General features: G+C 39.3%; 1 protein-coding gene and 1 long non-coding RNA gene across 2 annotated transcripts in view; one reads left to right on the top strand and one right to left on the bottom strand.

The window, feature by feature from the left end:
- Positions 1 to 13,061, top strand: part of LOC103224977 (uncharacterized) — an 86,575-nt gene that overhangs the window by 66,445 nt on the left and 7,069 nt on the right. The window contains exon 5 of the long non-coding RNA XR_005240357.2: positions 7,181 to 8,089. This is a non-coding gene — a long non-coding RNA (uncharacterized lncRNA). The remainder of the gene's footprint in view (positions 1 to 7,180; positions 8,090 to 13,061) is intronic.
- Positions 1 to 13,061, bottom strand: part of CFAP57 (cilia and flagella associated protein 57) — a 76,180-nt gene that overhangs the window by 51,336 nt on the left and 11,783 nt on the right. The window contains exons 6-8 of the mRNA XM_007979113.3: positions 4,426 to 4,565; positions 3,483 to 3,648; positions 2,633 to 2,746 (exon numbers count right to left, since the gene is read on the bottom strand). Of these exons, the coding sequence (XP_007977304.2) occupies positions 2,633 to 2,746; positions 3,483 to 3,648; positions 4,426 to 4,565 (420 nt within the window). The remainder of the gene's footprint in view (positions 1 to 2,632; positions 2,747 to 3,482; positions 3,649 to 4,425; positions 4,566 to 13,061) is intronic.

A 13,061-nucleotide genomic window follows, 5' to 3' on the forward strand; every position in this document is an offset into this window, starting at 1 on the left:
CCCCAATGATTCCTGACCCAGTTTGCTCATAGAGTGAAAGATCCAAGCCATGAAGGGCAAGCCAAAAAGATCAGGGGTTTATACACGTGCACATACACACACACATGCATGTGCGCACATACACCTCAAGTGTCACTCACGGAAGTGAGATAAACATGAATATAAAGATAAACATGAAGATAAACATGAACATAAAGATATTCTCAGATAAATAAAAACATATATATGTATTTTTTTACTAGAAGATCTGCCTTCCAGGAAATAGTAAAGAATGTCCTTCATGCTGAGGCGGGCAGACCACCTGAGGTTGGTAGTTCAACATGGAGAAACCCTGTCTCTACTAAAAATACAAAACTAGCCGGGCGTGGTGGTGCGTGCCTGTAATCTCAGCTACTCAGGAGGCTGAGGCAGGAGAATCGCTTGAACCCGGGAGGCGGAGGTTGTGGTGAACTGAGATTGCGCCATTGCATTCCAGCCTGGGCAACAAGAGAGAAACTCTGTCTCAAAAAAAGAGCTTGTGTTACTTAGGAGGCTAAGGGAGGAGAATCGCTTGAACTCAGGAGGTGGAGGTTGCAGTAAGTCGAGATTGCGCCACTGCATTATTCCAGCCTAGGTGACAGAGTGAGACTGTCTCAAAAACAAACAAAAATGCTTGTGTTTACATAGCACTTTCACTTTCCACAAATTTTTACTTTTCCTTCCAATGACCTGTTATTTGCTAAAGTCAATAGTCAGTTTTGGACTTTACATGACCTCCCTCTGACATCTAGTACCACTGACCACTTCAACCTTTCAGAAATTGTTTGGTTCCTTAGCTTCTTTGAGACAATTATTGATTCCGAGTTCTCTTCATATCTTTATTTTCAGTCTTTCATTGGCTCCTCTTCTTTCACCAGTCTCTTAAATGTTGGTCTCCCCTCTCCTGTCCAATATTCTTCTCAGATTCCACATAGGCCCTTGGTGATCTAATCTATGCCTCTGACTTCCTCTACTTTCTAATTCCCTGAATCTTCATATTCAGCCCTGACTTCTTTCCTGACCTCCACACACATACATCACACTTCTGGGCACATGAAATATAACATGGCCAAAATGGAACTTCATCTCTTTCTTCTCTCTGCCTCCGCTACTAGTGTCATGGTTTAGTTCCTAACCCAACTTTCATCTTCACATCCTAGCTGCTCTCCATCACTCCAATTTCCTTCCACTCTAATCCTTCCTCAACACTGTTTAGAGAGTTACCTTTCTGATCCCATTACTTTCTTGCTTAAATCCTTTCCCTTGTTTCTTGTCACTGAAAGACTAAAGTCCAATTCCTTGGCATGGCATACACTACCTTCTACGATGCAGCCAACCTTTCCTACTACCTCTTTATCATCGCTCAAATGTGTCCAGTGTTCCAGCCATATGAACCAACGAGCACCTCCATTTCATACCTCCATTTCATCATCTCCAATAAGTCCTTCTGCCTAGAATGCCTCTTTTCCAATGGCCTCTTCTCTCCAGATTCATCTGCTGACTTCTTACCCTCTCCATGCCTCTCCCTCTTAATCATGGCTCACATCTAATCCACTACTCTAGGACCTAGTGATTTTACTTTCTTTTTTTTCTTTTTCTCCTTCCTTCCTTCCTTCTTTTTTTTTTTTTCAGACAGGGTCTTACTCTGCCAGCCAGGCTGGAGTACAGTGGTGTGATCATGGCTCACTGCAGCCTTGACTTCCTGGGCCCAAGTGATCCTCCCGCCTCAGCCTCCCAAGTAACTGGGACCACAGGTGTGTGCCATCACACCTGGCAAATATTTTTTACTTTTTGTAGACACAGGGTCTCCCTATGCTGCCCAGGTTGGTCTCGAACTCCTGAGTGCAAGCGATCCTCCTGCATTAGCTTCCCAAAGTGCTTAGACTATAGGCATGAGCCCACGACTTTACTTTCTAAAATCCTCTGAATCCATCTACTTCTCCCTAACTGTACCACCACCACTATTATCTATGGTGTAGATATCCACAATAGCCTCCTTACCATTTCTACCCTCGCTCCCTTCAATAGTCTTCACTCTGCAACCAAAGTAATCCTTCAAAATGCAAATCTAGTCATATCATTCTCTGCCCTGAAAGTCTTCAATGATTTCAAGGAATAAGAAGGATAAATCCTTACAAAGCCTACAAGTTTCCATGCATTTGGGCCCTTGTGACCTCTCCAATCTCAGCCCATTCTTTAACCCATGGTTTATCCTGGCACCACATTCCAGGTCCACAGACTTTCATGTCCTCTGACACCCCATGAATCTCCTATCTCTGGCCTTTGGATCCCTATCCGCAATGATTATCCCCACCAGTTCTGTCTGATTAACTCCTACTCATTCTTATAGGACCAAGCCTTTGCAAATACAGCCACCTAAATTATGCCGCCCCCTTCATTATTTCTCTCATAACAACACCATGTTTTTCTTTCAGTGGAACTGCAATTAGTAATTACATTTGTCTGTGCATTTGTTTTATTGTGTCTTTCCCCAAGTAGACAGCGAACCCATGAGGAAAGGAACCACCTCTCTTTTGTTCACCTGCATCCCACTGGCTGGCGGCATGCTTGGCTCTGTGCCCCTTGTTTCCCTGGAGACCGTTCACTCACTCACCTTCCCTGTGTGTCCTTTCAGGCTTGAGATGTTCTCTAGGTTTGTGGTGGTGTAAACGTGAATCACATTTCCATTGACTGCAGCAAACAGGTGACCTCCGTTGCTAAAGGAACACTACAGGGAAAGACAGCAAGAGAGCAAGCAAGCAGGAAGCGAGCAGTCTAATTAGAGGTTACAGTCAAGAGGTGATTTTCCCAAGAGTTCGGACTGAAACTACATGTGAGGGTGGGAGTGGGGGTAAGGTGCAAATGAGATTGAGGAGTGGCTGACATTTTCAGACACTTTCACTATTCCTGTGACTCATAGTGGCCAGATGCTGACACTGCCAGGCCCACAAATCATGAAGCCGTTGGGACCACAAGCAGTCATTTTGCCTGTAGAAGCACGTTTTAGAGCGGGGGAAGTAATTCCTGAAGTCATTGCCTTGTTTGTGCAAGTCACCTTGGGGAAAGCTGATGAGCTCTTTCCTGCCTCTCACCATTGATGCTTATTTTTCCGTGGCTCCTGTCTCCAACCTCACCTTCCTAGCTGTGACTCTGATTCTGAGATTACTTTTCTTTTAAAATATGTGTTAATACTCCACCATTACAGACAGGACTTATCATAGTGGGGATCTCACAAGGTTTTAGGTTCAATGAAATAGTCTGGTGGACATAAGAAAATGGGGATGGAACCATATACTCAATAAGGTTGCTGGGAAAAGAACTGGATTTCCCCCTCCCCACTTTTTTTAAGCCACTATAGTTCTCCAAGACAGATTTTGGTCCCACCTCCCCAGACCATGTTAGTTCCTGATATTTCAGCCGTGGCTTTCTAAGAAACTGGACTTTTGTCTTCAGCAGTTTTTTACCTCTCTGCATCCTCTAACAGAGTATTCTTTGAAAGAACGTATATCATCAATGAGTAGATTCATGAGGCGTAGTTTGTCAGCAAACCCTACTACAATGAAGTGTCCAGATGGATGAAGGCTGATGGAATATGCCTCTTCTTGGTATTCCTTGAATAGTTCCAGAGTGCTGTGAAAAAGATCAATTACTGAATTGTAAGCCTAGCTCACTAAATCCCTCCAGTCATCCACTGTATCTGATATATGTTGTTATCATAGTATTTGAGATACACTACTATTTGCAATTGTTGGTTCCTCTCTTTTCTAGATTTTGGTTATGAGGGTATAATGTCCAGCATGGAGCATGGTAGATAAGGAGACTGGTCAAAGTGTGGTCTAGCAATGCTGAAGACATAGCTCTGTTTAGATTCCAAAATTCATGAGTATTGTCCAAGTATTTTTTCCCTAGAAGCCCCAGAAGTTGTACACAAGAACAAAGAAAACAGTGGGGGGTGGGAGTCCAACTAGGGTCGGAGCTTCCCAGGGAAGCTGTGCCAGAAGGTAAAATCTGGGTTAGGATAGTGATGCCCTGGGAGAAAGAGGAGGAAGAAAGGGTCTGGAGAGCTCCCTGAAGCAAAGAGCAGTTCCTGTGGGAAACAAGGGGATAGGAGAGCTGGAGGGACACAGGAGTTTATGTAAGAAGGTGAGAGACTGGGGTGTTATCTTCATATCTTCACGTCCCCAGTGTCTGGCATGTGGTAAGCATTAAATAAACCACAAAGTAGTTTTCTAGCCCATGCAAGAGTGAGAAACAGGTAGGCTGACTGACTTGATTTTTAAAAAATCTTTTCCAACTGAAAGCTTCTAAGTAATTAAAGTTTGAAACACTGTAATTAAAATAATACACATAAACAAATTAACAACTGGAGTCTTGCATATTAAAGTAGGCAAGTCTTTCATTCCTTACTTTGTTTCATAATTCCAAATGCGGATGGATCGATCCAGAGAACAGGTGGCTATGAGGGGTTTGCGGATGCAGGTAGCTAGACCGGTGATGGGTGCTGAGTGCAATGGATACATCAAATACTCAAAGTGAGCAGGCTCCCCCTAGAGAAATCATACAGAACAAGATCCCGCAGAGTAAGCAAAAGGCTGGCTGTACATGTCAGCTCTAATTAGTTCCCAAGAACATTAATTAGCCTGGGTGCACAGAAATTAGGCTGCGGCTAAACTGTTTGAATATTATGCATATTTTCCTGAGCCAATATTATTATTTTATTTTATTTTATTTTATTTTTGAGACAGAGTCTTGCTGTGTCCCCCAGGCTGGAGTACAGTGGTGTGATCTCAGCTCACTGCAAACTCCACCTCCTGGGTTCACGCCATTCTCCTGCCTCAGCCTTCTGAGTAGTTGGGACTACAGGCACCTGCCACCATGCCCAGCTAATTTTCTTTATTTTTATTTTATTTTTTTGTATTTTTAGTAGAGACAGGGCTTCACTGTGTTAGCCAGGATGGTCTCGATTGCCTGACCTCGTGATCTGCCTGCCTCAGCCTCCCAAAGTGCTGGGTTTACAGGCATGAGCCACCATGCTCGGCCGAGCCAATATTATTTTTAAACATTATTTTAATGGCAACAAAATATTTTCTTCAATGGATATCTTTGAATTTAATTTAACCCTTCCTCTGCTGTAGGAACATTTAAGTGGCTTCCAATTTTTGTTATTTATTATAGGAATAACACTAGACTAAATATCCTTGTACAAGTCTTTGTGTATCTCTCTGATTATTTCCTTAGCATACATTTCTAGAAGTGGAATACTGGGAAAAATTGTATGAATGATTTTTAAGGATCTGGATAAGTAATTTTCTCTCTGGAGAGAGTGTACTAATTATCACCAGTAGCAAATGAGAGTTGGATGGATGATTTTAAATTGAAATGCATCCTACTGCACTGGTTATGTAGGTTACAGATGTCTGTCATCAGAGGCATTGTTTCTGGAACACCTGAATGAGGAGTGATCGTTGGGAAATTTAATGAGATGTACATATTTAGGTCTGTTCACAAGCTAAGACAAAGGCTGAAATGGATTTTTTTTTTTTTTTTTTTGCAAATTCTACCCCTCTGCCACTTATAAATTTATCTGCATCCACTCTATCCTACCCTAGTATGTCCCATCCAAGTACTAACCAGGCCCGACCTTGCTTAGCTTCTGAGATCAGATAAGATCAGGTACATTCAGGGTGTTATGGCTGTAGACCCTGCTATCTCAGAGAAAGAGATGCTATGCTGGGTAGGCAGGCACAGGCTATTGTTATTCTTCTCCATCTGTTACCCTTTCTTTCTCCAATATCTTCGACCTGCCTGTCTCTATGAGCACATTCCTAGTAGCTTTTACACACTCAAATCTCTCTTGTCTTAAAAACAAAAGCAATGCTCTTGCTTCCTCCTCTGCCTGAGGAGTCATGTAATGATGGGGAATCACACAAGTGGGCTTACTGGTTTCACTGTGAATGCATGATCACAAACCTTCAGTGGGCATTTAACCCTGCCTGGTAACTCTACCATATTTTTCAGTAAATTCACTTTCTAAATAACCAAGATAAGTATTTCATACTATTTATTCTCTCTTTTCAAACATTCCAACCTTTTTCTTCCAATTCTAAATCTCGTCTGATGACATTATCTTGTATTTCCTTGATTTCTGTATCTTTGTTTTCATTTTGCATCTCAGAAGCAGACTTGCAGAGATCATAAATTCATGTAAGACAAATTTTATTTTATTTCACTCCTTTCTTCCTCAATTTTTACTTTTGTTCCTCCCTATGATAAGTAGGCACCAACAAATGGTTTTTATGTATGTCATTGATTATATATAGATGTGTTTAATATTTCTATAAATGACATTGTGCTTCAGATCTCACTCTGTACCTTTACTTTTTTCTCAACATGATATTTTTGAGGAATCATCTATGTTGCAGTATGTATAATTTGCTTCTAACTGATGTTTGATATTCTACAATATACATCTAGCTACTTTACTTCTCCATTACCACTAGGGATGAACATGTGGATTGTCTTCAACTCTCCATTGCTACAAACACTATAGTGAATATCTTTGTCCATGTTCTTTTTTTTTTTTTTCTTTTGAGATGGAGTCTCGCTCTGACCGCCAGGCTGGAGTGCAGTGGTGTGATCTTGGCTCACTGCAACCTCTGCCTCTCAGATTCAAGTGATTCTCCTGTCTCAGCCTCTCGAGTAGCTGGGACTACAGGCACACACCAGCATGCCCAGTTAATTTTTGTATTTTTAGTAGAGACGGGGTTTTACCATGTTGGCCAGAATGGTCTCGATCTCTTGACCTCGTGATCCACCCACCTCAGATTTCCAAAGTGCTGGGATTGCAGGCATGAGCCACCAAGCCCGGCCTGTGCATGTTCTTTAATGGCTCTGTAGGATCAAATTCCTGGTATGTATCCAGTGCAGACTACTGGATAACAAGGTACATCCATTCTCTATTTGACCAAGAACTATCAGATTCCTTGCTAGAATGGTTGTATCAGTTTACACTCCCATCATCGCCATATTAGGATTATCATTCTCCCCTGTCCTCAGAAATCTCTGGTAATAACTGGATTTTTAATTTTTGACAATATAATAATGAAACTTCTTATAAAGAAGCATCTCAGAGTTGTATTAATTTGCATTTTTCTGTTCACAGGCAACAAAATTCCTTATGGCAGCACCCAAAGGCTTGAAATTAGCCATTCCAAGTGTGTCCAAAAAACTAAAGGAAACCATGACTAAAGAAGTAAAGATAGAAATGATATGCATCAAATAGAGAATAATAAAAGGATCCCATCAATATAGGGATAGACTGTAAGAAAATAGAAATTCTAGAGTTAAAAAGTACAATAACTGAAGTGAAAAATCCACTAGAGGCGCTCAATAATAGATCTGAACTGGCAGAAGAATCAGTGAACTTTATAAATCAATAAAGATTAAGCAATTTGAAGAACAGAGAGGAAAAAGAATTACAAATTTACAGAGCCTCAGAAAAATGTGGGACACCATTAAGCACACCAACTAATGCATAAGGTGAATGCTAGAAGGAGAGGAGAAAGAGAAAGGAGCAGAAAAAAACATTTTCATAAATAATTGCTGAAAATATTACAAATTTATTGGGAAACATCAATGTACACATATAGGAAGCTCCATGAACTCCAAGTAAGAAAAACACAAAGAGATCCACAAACAGACACATTTTGGTAAAAATAATGAAAGCTGAAGACGAGAAGAAAATTTTGAAAGCATCGATAGAAAAATGACTGATCACTTACAAAAGGGTCCCAATAAGATTAATAGCAGATATCTCAGCAACAACAATGGAAGCCAGAAGAGAATGGGATAACATGTTCAAAGTGCTTAAAGAAAAAGCTGTCAAACAAAAACTCAGCAAAGCTATCTTTTAGAACTGAAGGTGAAATAAAAACATTGCCAACAAAAACTGAAAAAATATGTTGCTAGCAGATTTGACTTACATGAAATACTAAAGGAAATCCTTCAGGTTGACAGCAAGTTACTCCAGATAGTAATTCAAATCCACACAAAACAAAGAGCACTGGTAAAGGTAATTATAAAAGACAATATAAATATATATTTCATCATCTTTTAGCTGATTTAAAAAGCAATTGTATGAAATAATATGCATATAATATACTGTTGTGCCTATAACATATAGAAATGTAATATATTTCCCAGTAGTGGCACACAAATGATGAGTGGGAACAAATGTGTATTGGATTAAAGAAATGACTTCAATGGTAACTCAAGCTGAAGGAACAAATGAAGGGAACCAGAAATGATAGTAAAGGTTAACATAAAAAGACTATAAATATATAATTGCTCCCCATTCTGACCTCAGCTTCTTTAAAAGATATACAATTATATAAGGTAATAATTATAAGAATATAGGGGTTTGTAACACTCATAGATGTACTATGTATAACAGTAATAGTATTAAAAAGGGGAAAGGGAATGTAGCTATATGGCAGTAACATTTCTATATGTTACTAGCATTAAGTTAGTATGAAATTGAATCAAATTGAATTTGACTATAATGAGTTAAAATGTGTATGGTAAGCCCTAAGAAATAATTAAAAGTATATAGGGAAAAATAAAGATACTAAAATACTACATTAAAATTTTACTTAATGTGAAAGAAGGCATAAAGAAGAATAGAAGAACAAAAATCCCATGATACACAAAAAAAGGTAAAATAGTAGACATAAATTCAACTATGCCAGTAATAACATTAAATGTGAATTGATTAAACAATCCAATCAAAAGTCAGAGATTGTCAGGCTGAATAAAAAAAAGATTAAATTATATGATGTTTATAAGACACAGTTTGGAATCGAAGATACAAATATATTGAGAGTAAAAGGATGAAAAAAGATATACCATACAAACAGCAACAACAAAAGTGCTGGAGTGGCTATAGTAAGATCAGGCAAAATAGGCTTCAAAATAGAAAACGTTACTAGAAATAGAGACATATTTTATAATGCAAAAATCGTCAACCCATCAGGAAAATATATTAATTGTAAAGATATGTGTATATAAAAATAGAGCACCCAAATGCATAAAGTAAAAATTGTCAAGAATGAAGAGGAAAATAGCTCAACAGTAAGAGTTGAAGATTGCAATATACCACTTTTTTTTTTTTTTTTTTTGAGATGGAGTTTTGCTCTTGCTGCTCAGGCTGGAGTGCAATGGCACGATCTCGGCTCACCACAACCTCTGCCTCCCGTGTTCCAGCAATTCTCCTGCCCTAGCCTCCCGAGTAGCTGGGATTACAGGCATGTGCCACCACTCCCAGCTAATTTTTTTGTATTTTTAGTAGAGACAGGGTTTCACCATGTTGGTCAGGCTGTTCTCGACCTCCGGACCTTAGATGATCCGCCTGCCTCAGCCTCCCAAAGTGCTGGGATTACAGGTGTGAGCCACCACACCTGGCCTTTTTTTTTTTTTTTGAGATGGAGTTTCACTCTCATTGCCCGGGATGGAGTGCAATGGCATGATCTCGGTTCACTGCAACCTCTGCCTCCTGGGTTCAAGCGATTCTCCTGCCTCAGCCTCCCAATTACAGACATGCACCACCAAGCCTGGCTAATTTTGTATTTTTTTTAGTAGAGATGGGATTTCTCCATGTTGGTCAGGCTGGCTGTGAACTCCTGACCTCAGGTGTTCCACCGACCTCGGCCTCCCAAAGTGCTGGGATTACAGGCATGAGCCATCACAGCTGCCCATGCAATACACCACTTTCAAAAACAATCAAGACAAACAGGCAGAAGATAACAAGAAACAGAAGACTCGAACAACAATAAAAACCAACCGGACCTAACAAACGTATATAGAACACCCAACTCAATAATAACAGAATGTACAGTCTTCTCAAGTGCATAAAGAGCAGTCTCCAAAATAGATTATACGCCAGACCAAAAACAAACCTTTTTTTTCTTTTTTTTTTTTTTTTTGAGATGGAGTCTCGCTCTGTCACCCAGGCTGGAGTGCAGTGGCCGGATCTCAGCTCACTGCAAGCTCCGCCTCCTGGGTTTACGCCATTCTCCTGCCTCAGCCTCCCGAGTAGCTGGGACTACAGGCACCCGCCACCTCGCCCGGCTAGTTTTTTGTATTTTTTAGTAGAGATGGGGTTTCACCGTGTTAGCCAGGATGGTCTTGATCTCCTGACCTTGTGATCCGCCCGTCTCGGCCTCCCAAAGTGCTGGGATTACAGGCTTGAGCCACCGCGCCCGGCCAAACAAACCTTAATAAATGTAAAAGAACAGAAATAATACAAAATATATTATCTAAGCACAGTGGAATTAAATTAATAATTAATAACAGAAACAGAAATTAACTGGGAAACTCATAAATAAGCAGAAATTTAACAACACATTCCTAAAACCAATGGATCAAAAAGAAATCAAAAGAGAAATTCCAAAATATTTGAGATGAACAAAAATAAAGACATAACATACCAAAATTTATGGTAAGCAATATTAAGAGGAATTTTTTCTGGCTGCAAATACCTACACTTTCAAAAAAGAAAGATCTTAAATAAATAACCTAATCTTCCACCTTAAGACGCTGGGAAAAAAAAAAAAAGAGCAACCTAAACCTAAAGCAAGCCAAAGGAAGGAAACAGTAAAGATTAGAGTGAACATTAATGAAATAGAGAATAGCAAAGCAATAGAAAAAAATCAACGAAACAGAAAGCTGATTCTTTAAAGAGACCAAAAAAAAAAAAAAAAAAAAAAAAAAGGAGGGGAGGGGACAGAGGGAAGGAAAATCATATTAATGTAATCGGAAATGAAAGAGGGAATATTACTATTAAGCTTACAGAAATAAAAAGGATCATAAAGGAATACTAGGAAAAATTATATGTGACTAAATTAGACAACTTAAATATACAAATTCCTAGAATGACACAAAAAATGAAACTGGCTCAAGAAGAAATAGACAATCTAAATAGATGAAAATAGGTAATGAGATTCATTAGAAAAAGAAACTTCCCACAAAGAAAAGCCCAGGCCCAGATGACTTCACTGGTGAATTCTACCAAACACTTAAAGAAGAATTAATACCAATTCTTCACAAACACTTCAAAAAATCAGAAGAGGCTGGAACACTTCCCAACTCATTCTATGAGGCCCTGATGCAATAGCAGTCAAAGACATTGCAAGAAAACTATAGATCACTATTTCTTATAGATACAAAAATCCTCAACAAAATACTAGTAAATTGAATATTCTAACATGAAAATGACTATATACTATGGCCAAGTGGATTTTATCCCAGGAATGCAAGGGCGGTTTAACATCTGCAAATCACTTAGTATAATATACTATATTAATAGAGTAAAAACAAAAACTCACACAATCATCTCAATAGATACAGAGAAAAAAATCTGACAAAATCCAACAGCCATTCATGATAAAAACATTCAACAAACTAGGAATAGAAGGGAACTGTTTCAGCCTGATAAACAGTATCTTCAAAAAAACCTACAGACAGTATCAAACTTAATCGTTAAAGACTGGATGCAGCCGGGCGTGGTGGCTCACGCCTGTAATCCCAGCACTTTGGGAGGCTGAGGTGGGTGGATTATGAGGTCAGGAGATTGAGACTATCCTGGCTAACACAGTGAAACCCCTTCTCTACTAAAAATACAAAAAATTAGCTGGGCGTGATGGTGGGTGCCTGTAATGCCAGTTACTTGGGAGGCTGAGGCAAGAGAATGGCGTGAACCTGGGAGGTGGAGCTTGCAGTGAGCTGAGAGCACGCCACTGCACTCAAGCCTGGATGACAGAGCGAGACTCCTTCTCAAAAAAAAAAAAAAAAAAAAAAAAAAAAAAAAAAAAAAAAAAAGACTGGATGCTTTCTCCCTAAGATTAGGAATAAGGCAAGGATCTGCTCCCATCCCTTATGTTTGACATGAGACTAGAGGTTCTAGCCTTGGCAATTAGGCAAGGAAAATAAGTTACAGGCATTCACAGATTCGAAAGGAAGGCTAAAACTACCTCTATTGCAGATGTCATGATCTTATATATAGAAAATCCTAAGGAATTCACTAAAAACACTGATAAAATTTGGATATTTGTCTCCTCCAAATCTCATGTTGAAATGTAATCCCCAGTGTTGAAGGTGGGACCTGGTGGGAGGTGCTTGGATCATTGGGGCATATCCCTCATGAATGGTTTAGTGACATCCCCTTGGTGATGAGTGAGTTCATGAGAGATCTGGTTGTTTAACAGTGTGTGGCATCTCTCACCCCCTCTCTTGCTCCTGCTCTCACCATGTGATGCGCCTACTAACCCTTCATCTTCCACCACGATTGTAAACTTCCTGAACCCTTACCAGAAGCAGATGCCAGCATCACGCTTCCTGTACACCCTGCAGAACCATGAGCCAATTAAACTTTCTTTCTTTATAAATTACTCAGTCTCAGGTATTCGTTTATAGCAATGCCAGAATAACCCAATACAAAAACTATTGGAACTAATAAGTGGGTTTGGCAAGGTTGCAGGAGACAAGATCAGTATGCAAAAATTAATTGTATTTCTATACATTTGGAATGAACAATCCAAAAATGAAGTTAGGAAAATAATTCAATTTACAATAGCATCAAAAAGAAGAAAATTTTTCAGAAATATTTAACAAAAGAAGTGCAAAAGTTATATTCTGAAAACTATAAAACATTCTTGAAACAAATTAAAAACAACCTAAATAAATGGAAAATATCTCATGCTCAAGAATTGGAAGGCTTAATACTGTTAAGATGGCAACAGTCCTCACATTGATCTATAAATTCAGTGCAGTCCCAATGAGGATCCCAGATGGCTTCTTGTAGAAATTGAAAAGCTGACTGTAAAATCCATATAGAATTGCAAGGGATACAGACTACCCAAAACAATCTTGATAAAGAAGACTAAAGTTGTAAGATTCACAATTCCCAATTTTAAAACTTGCTACAAAGCAGCAGTAATCAAGACAGTGTGGTACTGGCATAAAGACAGACAGCTAGATCAACGGAACAG

This window comes from Chlorocebus sabaeus, chromosome 20, assembly GCF_047675955.1.
Source record: "Chlorocebus sabaeus isolate Y175 chromosome 20, mChlSab1.0.hap1, whole genome shotgun sequence".
Classification (NCBI taxonomy): Eukaryota; Metazoa; Chordata; class Mammalia; order Primates; family Cercopithecidae; genus Chlorocebus; species Chlorocebus sabaeus.